Source organism: Fringilla coelebs (assembly GCF_963513975.1).
Source record: "Fringilla coelebs genome assembly, chromosome: 31".
NCBI lineage: Eukaryota > Metazoa > Chordata > Aves > Passeriformes > Fringillidae > Fringilla > Fringilla coelebs.
The window spans coordinates 353,724-366,221 of record NC_140057.1 but is presented as its reverse complement, the minus strand read 5'-3'; the positions used below and the strand labels follow the sequence as shown (position 1 = coordinate 366,221).

General features: G+C 60.7%; 1 protein-coding gene across 1 annotated transcript in view; it reads left to right on the top strand.

Moving 5' to 3' along the window:
* Positions 1-12,171, top strand: part of LOC311164313 (tapasin-like) — a gene marked incomplete at its 5' end in the record, with an annotated part of 12,835 nt that extends 664 nt beyond the window's left edge. The window contains 5 exons of the mRNA XM_084223721.1: positions 1,639-1,840; positions 2,647-2,864; positions 5,706-5,835; positions 8,706-9,092; positions 10,427-12,171. Of these exons, the coding sequence (XP_084079847.1) occupies positions 1,639-1,840; positions 2,647-2,864; positions 5,706-5,835; positions 8,706-9,092; positions 10,427-10,527 (1,038 nt within the window). The 3' untranslated portion in view covers positions 10,528-12,171. The remainder of the gene's footprint in view (positions 1-1,638; positions 1,841-2,646; positions 2,865-5,705; positions 5,836-8,705; positions 9,093-10,426) is intronic.
* Positions 12,172-12,498: the final 327 nt, after the last annotated feature.

Sequence of the window (12,498 nt, the reverse complement as noted above, 5' to 3'; positions counted from 1 at the left end):
GGGGGTGATTTCTGGGGGGTGATTTCTGGGGGGTTTGGGCGATTTTGGGGGCAGTTTTTGGGGGGGGTTAGGGGGCAATTTTGGGGAGTTTGGGGCGATTTTTGGGGGGTTTGGGGCGATTTTTGGGGGGTGCTGGGAGGATTTTTGGGGGGTTGGGGCGATTTTTGGGGGCAGTTTTTGGGGGGTTTGGGGCGATTTTTGGGGGTTTGGGGCGATTTTGGGGGCCATTTTTGGGGTTTGCTGGGTGGGTGCTGGGGGGTTTGGGGGGTGATTTTGGGGGTTTAGCGGGCGATTTTTGGGGGGTTTTGGGGACAATTTTTGGAGGGTTTGGGGTGAATTTTGGGGGCAGTTTTTGGGGGCTTGGGGGCAATTTTGGGGGATTTGGGGCGATTTTTAGGGGGTTTGGGGACGATTTTGGGGGGTGCTGGGGGGGTTTGGGGGGTGATTTTGGGGAGATTCGGGGGGGGTTTGGGGGGCGATTTTGGGGGGTGCTGGGGAAAATTTCAGGCGGCTTTGGGGATGATTTTTGGGGGTCTTTGGGGACAATTTTGGGGGGTTTTGGGGGGTTTTGTGGACAATTTTGGGGGGCTTTGGGGGACAATTTTGGGGGGGTTTTGGGGGCAATTTTTGGGGGGGTGGGGGGCGATCTCTGGGGGGTGCTGGGGGGGTTTGGGGGTTGATTTGGGGAGTTTGGGGGGCGATTTTTGGGGGGTGCTGGGGGCGATTTTTGGGGCCAGTTTTTGAGGTTGTGGGGGCAATTTTTGGGGTTTCTTTGGGTGGTTTTGGGGGAATTTTAGAGGTTTTTTGGGGGGGGTTCGGAGGGGTTTTAGGGGCGATTTTTGGGGTGTCCTGGGAGGGTTTTAGGGGCGATTTTTGGGATGTCCTGGGAGGGTTTTAGGGGCGATTTTTGGGGGCGATTTTTGGGATAGTTTTGGGGGGTTAAGAGAGCAATTTTGGGGGTTTTTTGGGGGTCCTGAGGGTTTTGGGTGGCGATTTTTGGGGCGATTTTGGAGTAGTTTTGGGGGTTAAGGGAGCAATTTTGGGGGGGTCCTGAGGGTTTTGGGTGGCGATTTTTGGGGGTGATTTTGGAGTAGTTTTGGGGGTTAAGAGAGCAATTTGGGGGTTTTTTGGGGGTCCTGAGGGTTTTGGGTGGCGATTTTTGGGGGCGATTTTGGAGTAGTTTTGGGGGTTAAGAGAGCAATTTGGGGTTTTTTTGGGTTGCGATTTTTGGGGGCTTTTGGGGCCGATTTTGGGGTAGTTTTGGGTGGTTAAGGGAACAATTTTTGGGATTTTTTGGGGGGTCCTGAGGGTTTTTGGGTGGCGATTTTTGGGGGTTTTTGGGGGTGATTTTGGGGTAGTTTTGGAGGGTTAAGAGAGCAATTTTTGGGGATTTTTTGGGTTGGGATTTTTGGGGGCGATTTTGGGGTTTTTTGGGGGAATCCTGAGGGGTTTGAGTGGCGATTTTTGGGCGTGTTTTGAGGGCGATTTTGGGGTACTTTTGAGAACAATTTTGGGATTTTTTGGGATGTTCTAGGCGGGATTTTGTGCCATTTTTGGGGTGATTTTGTGGGATTTTGGTGCAGATCTCACCTCCTCTCTTTTCTCCCTCTCCCCCCAGACCCCCTGGGGGTGCTGCAGGATTTTTGGGGTCCCTCCCGGGAGCCCCCCCGGTGCGAGCTGAGCCCCACGGCGCCGCTGCTGCCAGCGCCGGGCACGGGGACGTCCCCTCAGTGCCACCCGGGCTTGGGGACACGCTGGTGGCTGCTGGCCCTGGGGACACCGCACAGGGAGGGGACGGTGCTGCTGCAGGAGGGGACGGGCCACCCGCCCAGGGTCAACGGTGAGCGGGGAGGGGACACCGATGGGACATTGTCACCTGGGGGTGTCACCTGGGTGTCAAATGGCCCCCCAGTGTCACCCCTAGTGTCACCGCCAGTGTCACACTGTGTTCGCCATCCCAATGTCCCCCCAATGTCCCCAAATCCCCTATTGTCCCCAATGTCCCCACGTCCCTCACTGTCCCCCATGTCCCCCAATGCCCCCAATGTCCACAAATCCCCCATTGTCCCCAATGTCCCCATGTCCCCCAATGTCCCTTCACTGTCCCCAATGTCCCCAATGTCCACAAATCCCCCATTGTCCCCAATGTCCCCATGTCCCCCAATGTCCCCTCACTGTCCCCAATGTCCCCAATGCCCCCAATGTCCCCAATGTCCTCACGTCCCCCAATGTCCCCCCAATGTCCCCAATGTCCCCAGCCCCCCATCACCCCCATGTCCCCCCACTGTCCCCCATGTCCCCAATGTCCCCAACCCCCATCACCCCCATGTCCCCCCACTGTCCCCCATGTCCCCAATGTCCCCAACCCCCATCACCCCCATGTCCCCCCACTGTCCCCAATGTCCCCAATGCCCCATTACCCCCATCACCTCAATGCCCCCAATGTCCCCAACCCCCCATTACTCCCATGTCCCCCTATTACCCCCATGTCCCCCCACTGTCCCCAATGTCCCCCCATTACCCCCATGTCCCCCCACTATCCCCAATGTCCCCAACCCCCCAATATCCCAATGTCCCCCCATGTCCCCCCGCTGTCCCCCCATGTCCCCCCCCTCCCCCGCCCCGTTAACCCTTCCCTCCCCGCAGCCTCCCTGTTCATCTCCACGCTGACGCCGGCCCCGCGGGGTCTGCTGGGCACCCCCCAGACCCTGCACTGCTCCTTCACGCCCCCGGCCGCCCCCTTCACCCTGGAGTGGCTGCGCCACCGCCACGGCGTCACCCGCCGCCTGCTGGCCTTCCACTCGGCCGCCGCCCGCGTCACCGAGGCCGCCCCGGGGGTGCTGCTGCTGCTGGGGGGGACGCAGGTGAGGGGGGGACGGGAGGGGACGGGGTTCAGTGTGGGGACAGAGTGGGGGTGGGGTGAGGGATGGGGGTATGGAGGCGCTGCGGTCCTCCCGGCCGCTAGGGGGCGCCGCTGATGCTGGATGGGCTCGGTCCTCCCGGCCGCTAGGGGGCGCTGTGTGCAGGGAGACGCTGGTTCCCAGTCCCTCCCAGTCCATCCCAGACCATCCCAGTCCCTCCCAGTCCTTCCCAGTCCGTCCCAGTCCTTCCCAGTCCATCCCAGTCCTCCGCAGTCCCTCCCAGTCCCTCCCAGCCACTAGGGGGCGCCACTGATGCTGGATGGGCTCGGTCCTCCCGGCCGCTAGGGGGTGTTGTGCGCAGGGAGATGCTGGTTCCCAGTCCCTCCCAGTCCATCCCAGACCATCCCAGTCCCTCCCAGTCCTTCCCAGTCCATCCCAGACCATCCCAGTCCCTCCCAGTCCATCCCAGTCCATTCCCAGTCCGTCCCACTCCCTCCCAGTCCCTCCCAGTCCCTCCCAGCCACTAGGGGGCGCCACTGATGCTGGATGGTCTCAGTCCTCCCGGCCGCTAGGGGGTGCTGCTGCTGCTGGGGGGGGACGCGGCACGGCGGGGAGGGGACACAGGTGAGGGGGGGACGGGAGGGGACGGGGTTCAGTGTGGGGACAGAGTGGGGGTGGGGTGAGGGATGGGGGGGGTATGGAGGCGCTGCGGTCCTCCCGGCCACTAGGGGGCGCCGCTGATGCTGGATGGGCTCGGTCCTCCCGGGCCCTAGGGGGCGCCACTGATGCTGGATGGGCTCGGTCCTCCCGGCCGCTAGGGAGTGCTGTGCGCAGGGAGATGCTGGTTCCCAGTCCCTCCCAGTCCTTCCCAGTCCCTCCCAGTCCTTCCCAGTCCATCCCAGACCATCCCAGTCCCTCCCAGTCCGTCCCAGTCCATTCCCAGACCATCCCAGTCCCTCCCAGTCCGTCCCAGTCCATTCCCAGTCCGTCCCACTCCCTCCCAGTCCCTCCCAGCCACTAGGGGGCGCCACTGATGCTGGATGGTCTCAGTCCTCCCGGCCGCTAGGGGGCGCTGTGTGCAGGGAGACGCTGGTTCCCAGTCCATTCCCAGTCCCTCCCAGTCCATTCTCAGTACTTTCCCAGTCCCTCCCATTACCTCCCTCTCAATCCTAGTCCATCCCAGTCCCTCCCAGTCCATCCCAGTCCCTCCCAGTCCTTCCCAGTCCATTCCCAGTCCCTCCCAGTCCCTCCCAGTCCCCTCCCAGTCCATCCCAGTCCCTCCCGGCCACTAGGGGGCGCCATTGATGCTGGATGGGCTCGGTCCTCCCGGCCGCTAGGGGGCGCTGTGTGCAGAGAGACGCTGGTTCCCAGTCCCTCCCAGTCCATTCCCAGTCCATTCCCAGTCTGTCCCCAGTCCCTCCCAGTCCATCCCAGTCCATCCCAGTCCCTCCCAGTCCTTCCCAGTCCCTCCCAGTCCCTCCCAGTCCATCCTAGACCATCCCAGTCCCTCCCAGTCCTTCCCAGTCCGTCCCAGTCCCTCCCAGTCCATCCCAGTCTCTCCCAGTCCATCCCAGTCCCTCCTGGCCACTAGGGGGCGCCACTGATGCTGGATGGGCTCGGTCCTCCCGGCCGCTAGGGGGCGCTGTGTGCAGGGAGACGCTGGTTCCCAGTCCCTCCCAGTCCATTCCCAGTCCCTCCCAGTCCATTCCCAGTCCGTCCCACTCCCTCCCAGTCCCTCCCAGCCACTAGGGGGCGCCACTGATGCTGGATGGGCTCGGTCCTCCCGGCCGCTAGGGGGCGCTGTGTGCAGGGAGACGCTGGTTCCCAGTCCATCCCAGTCCATCCCAGACTATCCCAGTCCCTCCTAGTCCTTCCCAGTCCGTCCCAGTCCCTCCCAGTCTATCCCAGTCCTCCCCAGTCCCTCCCAGTCCATTCTTAGTACTTTCCCAGTCCCTCCCATTCCCTCCCTCTCAATCCCAGTCCATTCCCAGTCCCTCCCAGTCCCTCCCGGCCACTAGGGGGCGCCACTGATGCTGGATGGCCTTGGTCCTCCCGGCCACTAGGGGGCGCTGTGTGCATGGAGACGCTGGTTCCCAGTTCATCCCAGTCCATTCCCAGTCCATCCCAGTCCGTCCCCAGTCCCTCCCAGTCCATCCCAGACCATCCCAGTCCCTCCCAGTCCTACCCAGTCCCTCCCAGTCCATCCCCAGTCCTTCCCAGTTCCTCCCAGCCGCTAGGGGGCACCACTGATGCTGGATGGCCTTGGTCCTCCTGGCCGCTAGGGGGCGCTGTGCGCAGGGAGATGCTGCTTCCCAGTCCATCCCAGTCCCTCCCAGTTCCCCCCAGTCCCTCCCAGTCCATCCCAGTCCCTCCCAGTCCCTCCCAGTTCCCTCCCAGTCCCCTTCCAGTCCTACCCAGTCCGTCCCAGTTCCCTCCCAGTCCATCTCAGTCCCTCCCAGTCTATTCCCAGTTCTTCCCAGTCTATTCCCATTCCTTCCCAGTCCCATTCCCAGTCCCTTCCAGTCCTTCCCAGTCCCTCCCAGTTCCCTCCCAGTCCCTCCCAGTCTATTCCCAATCCCTCCGAGTCGCTCCCAGTCCCCTCCCAGTCCCTCCCAATCCCTCCCAGTCCATCCCAGTCCCTTCCAGTTCCCTCCCAGTCCATCCCAGTCCCTCCCAGTCTATTCCCAGTTCCCTCCCAATTCCCTCCCAGTTCCCTCCCAGTCCGTCCCAGTTCCTCCCAGTCCATTCCCAGTCCCTCGGGGACGCTGTGAGCACAGAACCGCCTTGGTCCTCCCAGCCACCAGGGGGCGCCACTGACCCCGCCCCTCTCCTCGGTCCTCCCAGCCACCAGGGGGCGCCATGGAGGTGTCGCTGCAGCTGCCGCCGCTCTCGGTGAATGACGACGGCTCCTTCGTCTGCTCCGTGACCACGCCCCTCGGGCAGGTGCAGCAGGTGCTGCGCATGAACGTGATTGGTCAGTGCCGGCAAGGGTGGGAGGGGCTCCCAGTATGTCCCAGTATGTCCCAGTATGTCCCAGTATATCCCAGTATATCCCAGTGCCCCTCTCTGTGCCCATACTGGGCTGGCAGAGGTCCTGGATGGGCTCCCAGTATGTCCCAGTATGTCCCAGTATGTCCCAGTATGTCTCAGTGCCCCTCTCTGTGCCCATACTGGGCTGGCAGAGGTCCTGGACAGGCTCCCAGTATGTCCCAGTATGTCCCAGTGCCCCTCTCTGTGCCCATACTGGGCTGGCTCATACTGGACGGGCTCCCAGTATGTCCCAGTATGTCCCAGTGCCCCTCTCTGTGCCCATACTGGGCTGGCAGAGGTCCTGGACGGGCTCCCAGTATGTCCCAGTATGTCCCAGTATGTCCCAGTGCCCCTCTCTGTGCCCATACTGGGCTGGCAGAGGTCCTGGACGGGCTCCCAGTATGTCCCAGTATGTCCCAGTATGTCCCAGTATGTCCCAGTATATCCCAGTGCCCCTCTCTGTGCCCATACTGGGCTGGCAGAGGTCCTGGAGTGGCTCCCAGTATGTCCCAGTATGTCCCAGTATATCCCAGTATGTCCCAGTGTCCCTCTCTGTGCCCATACTGGGCTGGCAGAGGTCCTGGACGTGCTCCCAGTATGTCCCAGTATGTCCCAGTATGTCCCAGTGCCCCTCTCTGTGCCCATACTGAGCTGGCAGAGGTCCTGGACGGGCTCCCAGTATGTCCCAGTATGTCCCAGTATATCCCAGTGCCCCTCTCTGTGCCCATACTGAGCTGGCAGAGGTCCTGGACGGGCTCCCAGTATGTCCCAGTATGTCCCAGTATATCCCAGTGCCCCTCTCTGTGCCCATACTGAGCTGGCAGAGGTCCTGGACGGGCTCCCAGTATGTCCCAGTATGTCCCAGTATATCCCAGTGCCCCTCTCTGTGCCCATACTGAGCTGGCAGAGGTCCTGGACGGGCTCCCAGTATGTCCCAGTATGTCCCAGTATATCCCAGTGCCCCTCTCTGTGCCCATACTGGGCTGGCAGAGGTCCTGGACGGGCTCCCAGTATGTCCCAGTATGTCCCAGTATGTCCCAGTGCCCCTCTCTGTGCCCATACTGGGCTGGCAGAGCTCTGCAGGGTCTGATGGGACCAGTCTGGGCCCTGGACGGGCTCCCAGTTGCTCCCAGTTGCTCCCAGTACCCCTCAAAAGGCAGAACTGGGATGAGGGGGGGGTTCAGATGTGTCTGCATCAGCCAGACTGGGCTGTGCTGGAGCCCGTCCACAGCCCATTGAGGACTCCCAGTCCCATCCCAGTCCATCCCAGTCTATTCCCAGTCCCTCCCAGTTCACACCCAGTCTCTCCCAGTTCACACCCAGTCCATCCCAGTCCATCCCAGTCCATCCCAGTTCACACCCAGTCCATCCCAGTCCATCCCAGTTCACACCCAGTCCCTCCCAGTTCACACCCAGTCCATCCCAGTCCATCCCAGTCCCTCCCAGTCCCTCCCAGTTCACACCCAGTCCATCCCAGTTCACACCCAGTCCCTCCCAGTTCACACCCAGTCCCTCCCAGTCCCTCCCAGTCCATCCCAGTCCATCCCAGTTCACACCCAGTCCCTCCCAGTTCACACCCAGTCCCTCCCAGTTCACACCCAGTCCCTCCCAGTCCCTCCCAGTCCATCCCAGTCCATCCCAGTCCCTCCCAGTTCACACCCAGTCCCTCCCAGTCCCTCCCAGTCCATCCCAGTTCACACCCAGTCCCTCCCAGTTCACACCCAGTCCCTCCCAGTTCACACCCAGTCCATCCCAGTCCATCCCAGTCCATCCCAGTTCACACCCAGTCCCTCCGAGTTCACACCCAGTCCATCCCAGTCCATTCCCAGGCCCTCCCAGTCCATCCCAGACCCATCCCAGTCCATCCCAATCCCCTCCCAGTCCCTCCCAGTCCCTCCCAGTGTCCCTGACTGTCTGTCTGTCTGTCCCAGCCCCTCCCCAGGTGTCCCTGTTCCCCTCCCGGCTCTCCCCGGGGCTCCCGGCCCAGCTCCCAGTCCATCCCAGTCCATCCCAATCCCCTCCCAGTCCCATCCCAGTCCATCCCAATCCCCTCCCAGTCCTTCCCAGTGTCCCTGACTGTCTGTCTGTCTGTCCCAGCCCCTCCCAGTGTCCCTGTTCCCCTCCCGGCTCTCCCCGGGGCTCCCGGCCCAGCTCCCAGTCCCATCCCAGTCCCTCCCAGTCCCTCCCAATCCATTCCCAGTCCCTCCCAATCCTCTCCCAGTCCCTCCCAATGTCCCTGACTGTCTGTCTGTCCCCAGTCCCTCCCAGTGTCCCTGACTGTCTGTCTGTCTGTCTGTCCCCAGCCCCTCCCCAGGTGTCCCTGCTCCCCTCCCGGCTCTCCCCGGGGCTCCCGGCCCAGCTCCCAGTCCCATCCCAGTCCCTCCCAGTCCCTCCCAGTCCCTCCCAGTCCATCCCAGTCCATCCCAGTCCCTCCCAGTCCCTCCCAGTTCACACCCAGTCCATCCCAGTTCACACCCAGTCCCTCCCAGTTCACACCCAGTCCCTCCCAGTCCCTCCCAGTCCCTCCCAGTCCCTCCCAGTCCCTCCCAGTCCATCCCAGTCCCTCCCAGTCCCTCCCAGTCCATCCCAGACCCATCCCAGTCCATCCCAATCCCATCCCAGTCCCTCCCAGTTCACACCCAGTCCCTCCCAGTCCATCCCAGTCCCTCCCAGTCCCTCCCAGTCCCTCCCAGTCCCTCCCAGTCCATCCCAGTCCCTCCCAGTCCCTCCCAGTCCATCCCAGTCCATCCCAGTCTGTCCCAATCCCCTCCCAGTCCCTCCCAGTGTCCCTGACTGTCTGTCTGTCTGTCCCAGCCCCTCCCCAGGTGTCCCTGCTCCCCTCCCGTCTCCCCCCGGGGCTCCCGGCCCAGCTCCGCTGTGACGCCGTCGGGTTCTTCCCGCTGGACGTGGGGATCCGCTGGGAGCGCCGCGCCCGGGGGGAGCCACGCCCGCTGCCGGTGACACCTGGGGACACCTCGGGGGCCACCCCCAGCCCTGGGGACACCTCGGGGGCCACCCCCGGGCCCGGGGACACCGGGCTGGGGCTCAGCTGGAGCTCGGGGCACCGGCGGGCGGCCGACGGCACCTTCAGCCGGAGCGCGGGGCTGCGCGTGGCCGCGGGGACGGCGGGGGACAGCTACAGCTGCCTGGTGACACACGTGGCGTGGGACACACCCCTGAGGGTCACCGTGGAGGTGACAGGTGAGGGGACACTCCTGGGATGGGGTTTGGGTCACTGGGGACACCTGGGGACACACCTGGGGACAGCTACAGCTGCCTGGTGACACACGTGGCCTGGGATGTGCCACTGAGGGTCACCGTGGAGGTGACAGGTGAGGGGACACATGGGGACACACCTGGGGACACCAGGGACAGGGTTTGGGTCATTGGGGACACACCTGGGACAGGGTTTGGGGACAGCTACAGCTGCCTGGTGACACACACGGCGTGGGACAGCCCACTGAGGGTCACCGTGGAGGTGACAGGTGAGGGGACACACCTGGGATGGGGTTTGGGGACACCAGGGACAGGGTTTGGGTCATTGGGGACACCTGGGACAGGGTTTGGGGACAGCTACAGCTGCCTGGTGACACACGCGGCCTGGGATGTGCCACTGAGGGTCACCGTGGAGGTGACAGGTGAGGGGACAGGGTTTGGGTCATTGGGGACACACCTGGGGACACCTGGGGACAGCTACAGCTGCCTGGTGACACACGCGGCGTGGGACACACCTCTGAGGGTCACTGTGGAGGTGACAGGTGAGGGGACACACCTGGGGACACCTGGGGACACCTGGGGACAGGGTTTGGGGACAGCTACAGCTGCCTGGTGACACACGCGGCGTGGGACACACCCCTGAGGGTCACTGTGGAGGTGACAGGTGAGGGGACACCTGGGGACACACCTGGGATGGGGTTTGGGGACACTGGGGACAGCTACAGCTGCCTGGTGACACACGTGGTGTGGGATGTGCCACTGAGGGTCACCGTGGAGGTGACAGGTGAGGGGACAGGGTTGGGGACAACGGGGACAAGGTTGGGGACAGCTGGGATAGACTTGGGGACAGGGTTGGGGACAGCTGGGATGGGCTTGGGGACATGGGGACAGGGTTGGGGACATCAGGGACAGGGTTGGGGACATCAGAGACAGGGTTGGGGACAGCTGGGATGGGCTTGGGGACACAGGGACAGGGTTGGGGACATCAGAGACAGGGTTGGGGACACGGGGACAGAGTTGGGGACAGCTGGGATGGGATTGGGGACATCATGGACAGGGTTGGGGACACAGGGACAGGGTTGGTGCCACCAGGATGGGCTCAGTGCCACCCGGGGGTGTCCCTGGTGCCACCCAGGGTGTCCCTGACATGTCCCTGACGTGTCCCTGAGGTGTCCCTGGTGCTACCCAGGGTGTCCCTGAGGTGTCCCTGAGGTGTCCCTGGTGCCACCCAGGGTGTCCCTGAGGTGTCCCTGAGGTGTCCCTGGTGCCACCCAGGGTGTCCCTGAGGTGTCCCTGAGGTGCCCCCGCTGTCCCCGCAGGTGGCCCCGGGCCCAGCGTGGAGGACATGGCGGGGATGGCCCTGGTGGCCTTTGTCATCGGGGGGCTCTGCCTGCGCCTGTGGCCCTCGGCGGGGAGGTGACACCCGGGACACCAATGTCCCCAATGTCCCCAAAGAGTCCACAATGTCCCCAAATGTCCCCAAAGTCATCAAACACCCACAATGGCCCCAAATCATCCAAATGTCCTCAAAAAGTCCCCAGAGTCCCCAATGTCCCCAATCCACCTGTGTTCACAATGTCCCCAAATGTCCCCAAAGTTGTCAAACACCCCCCAATGTCCCCAAACCTTCCCATTGTCCCCAATGTTCCCCAATGTCCCCAAACCTTCCCATTGTCCCCAATGTTCCCCAATGTCCCCAAACCTTCCCATTGTCCCCAATGTTCCCCAATGTCCCCAAATGTCCCCATTGTCCCCAAAATCCTCAAATGTCCCCAAATCCCCCAATGTCCCCAAATGTCCTCAATGTCTCCAAAGTCCCCAAAATCCCCAAATGTCCCCAAATGTCCCCAAAAACCCCAAATCATCCAAATGTCCCCAAAACCCCCAACATCCCCAATGTCCCCAAATGTCCCGAAAGTCCCCAATGTCCCAAATGTCCCCAAACCTTCCCGTTGTCCCAAATGTCCCCATTGTCCCCAAATGTCTCCATTGTCCCCAAAATCCTCAAATGTCCCCAAATGGCCCCAAATGTCCTCAATGTCTCCAAAGTCCCCAAAATCCCCAAATGTCCCCAAAATCCCCAAATCATCCAAATGTCCCCAATGTCCCCAAAACCCCCAACGTCCCCAAAGTCCCCAATGTCCCCAAATGTCCCCCAAACCCCCAACGTCCCCAATGTCCCCAAATGTCCCCAAACCTTCCCATTGTCCCCAATGTCCCCAAATGTCTCCATTGTCCCCAAAATCCTCAAATGTCCCCAAATGTCCCCAAATGTCCCCAATGTCCCCAAACCTCTCAATGTCCCCAAATGTCCTCAATGTCTCCAAAATCCCCAAATGTCCCCAAATGTTCCCAATGTCCCCAAAGTCCCCAATGTCCCCAAATGTCCCCCAAATCCTCAATGTCCCCAAACCTTCCCAATGTCCCCAAACCTTCCCGTTATCCCAAATGTCCCCAATGTCCCCAAATGTCCCCAAAGTCCCCAAATGTCCCCAAATATCCTCAAATGTCCCCAAAATCCCCAAATCATCCAAATGTCCCCAATGTCCCCAAAACCCCCAAAGTCCCCAATGTCCCCAATGTCCCCCAAATGTCCCCCAAACCCCCAACGTCCCCAAACCTTCCCAATGTCCCCAAACCTTCCCGTTGTCCCAAATGTCCCCAATGTCCCCAAATGTCTCCATTGTCCCCAAAATCCTCAAATGTCCCCAAATGGCCCCAAATGTCCCCAATGTCCCCAAACCTCTCAATGTCCCCAAATGTCCTCAATGTCTCCAAAATCCCCAAATGTCCCCAAATGTTCCCAATGTCCCAAATGTCCCCAAACCTCTCAATGTCCCCAAATGTCCCCAATGTCCCCAAACCTCTCAATGTCCCCAAATGTCCCCAATGTCCCCAAACCTCTCAATGTCCCCAAATGTCCTCAATGTCTCCAAAATCCCCAAATGTCCCCAAATGTTCCCAATGTCCCAAATGTCCCCAAAGTCCCCAAATGTCCCCAAAATCCTCAATGTCCCCAAAAGTCCCCAAAATTAACGGGGGGGTGCCATCCCCCCCACAACCCGATGTGTCCTGAGAGGGCCTTGGGGACATTTGGGGACATCTGGGGGGGGCAGGAGGCATTGGAGGGGTTTTTAAAGGGATTTTTAAAAAGATTTAATTTTAAAAACGTTCGTTTCAAATGATTCATTTCGAATTATTAAATGATTAAAGAGTTAATTATCAATTATTTAAATTCATTCTTTAATAATGATTTGATTATTGAAATGATCGAGTTAAAAGGATTTAATTATTCATTAGAATTAATTTAATTTTATTAAAATATAATTTTTTAAAAAATTATTTAACTTTTAAAAAAATTTTTAAATATTCATTTTTGTCCCAATCCCGG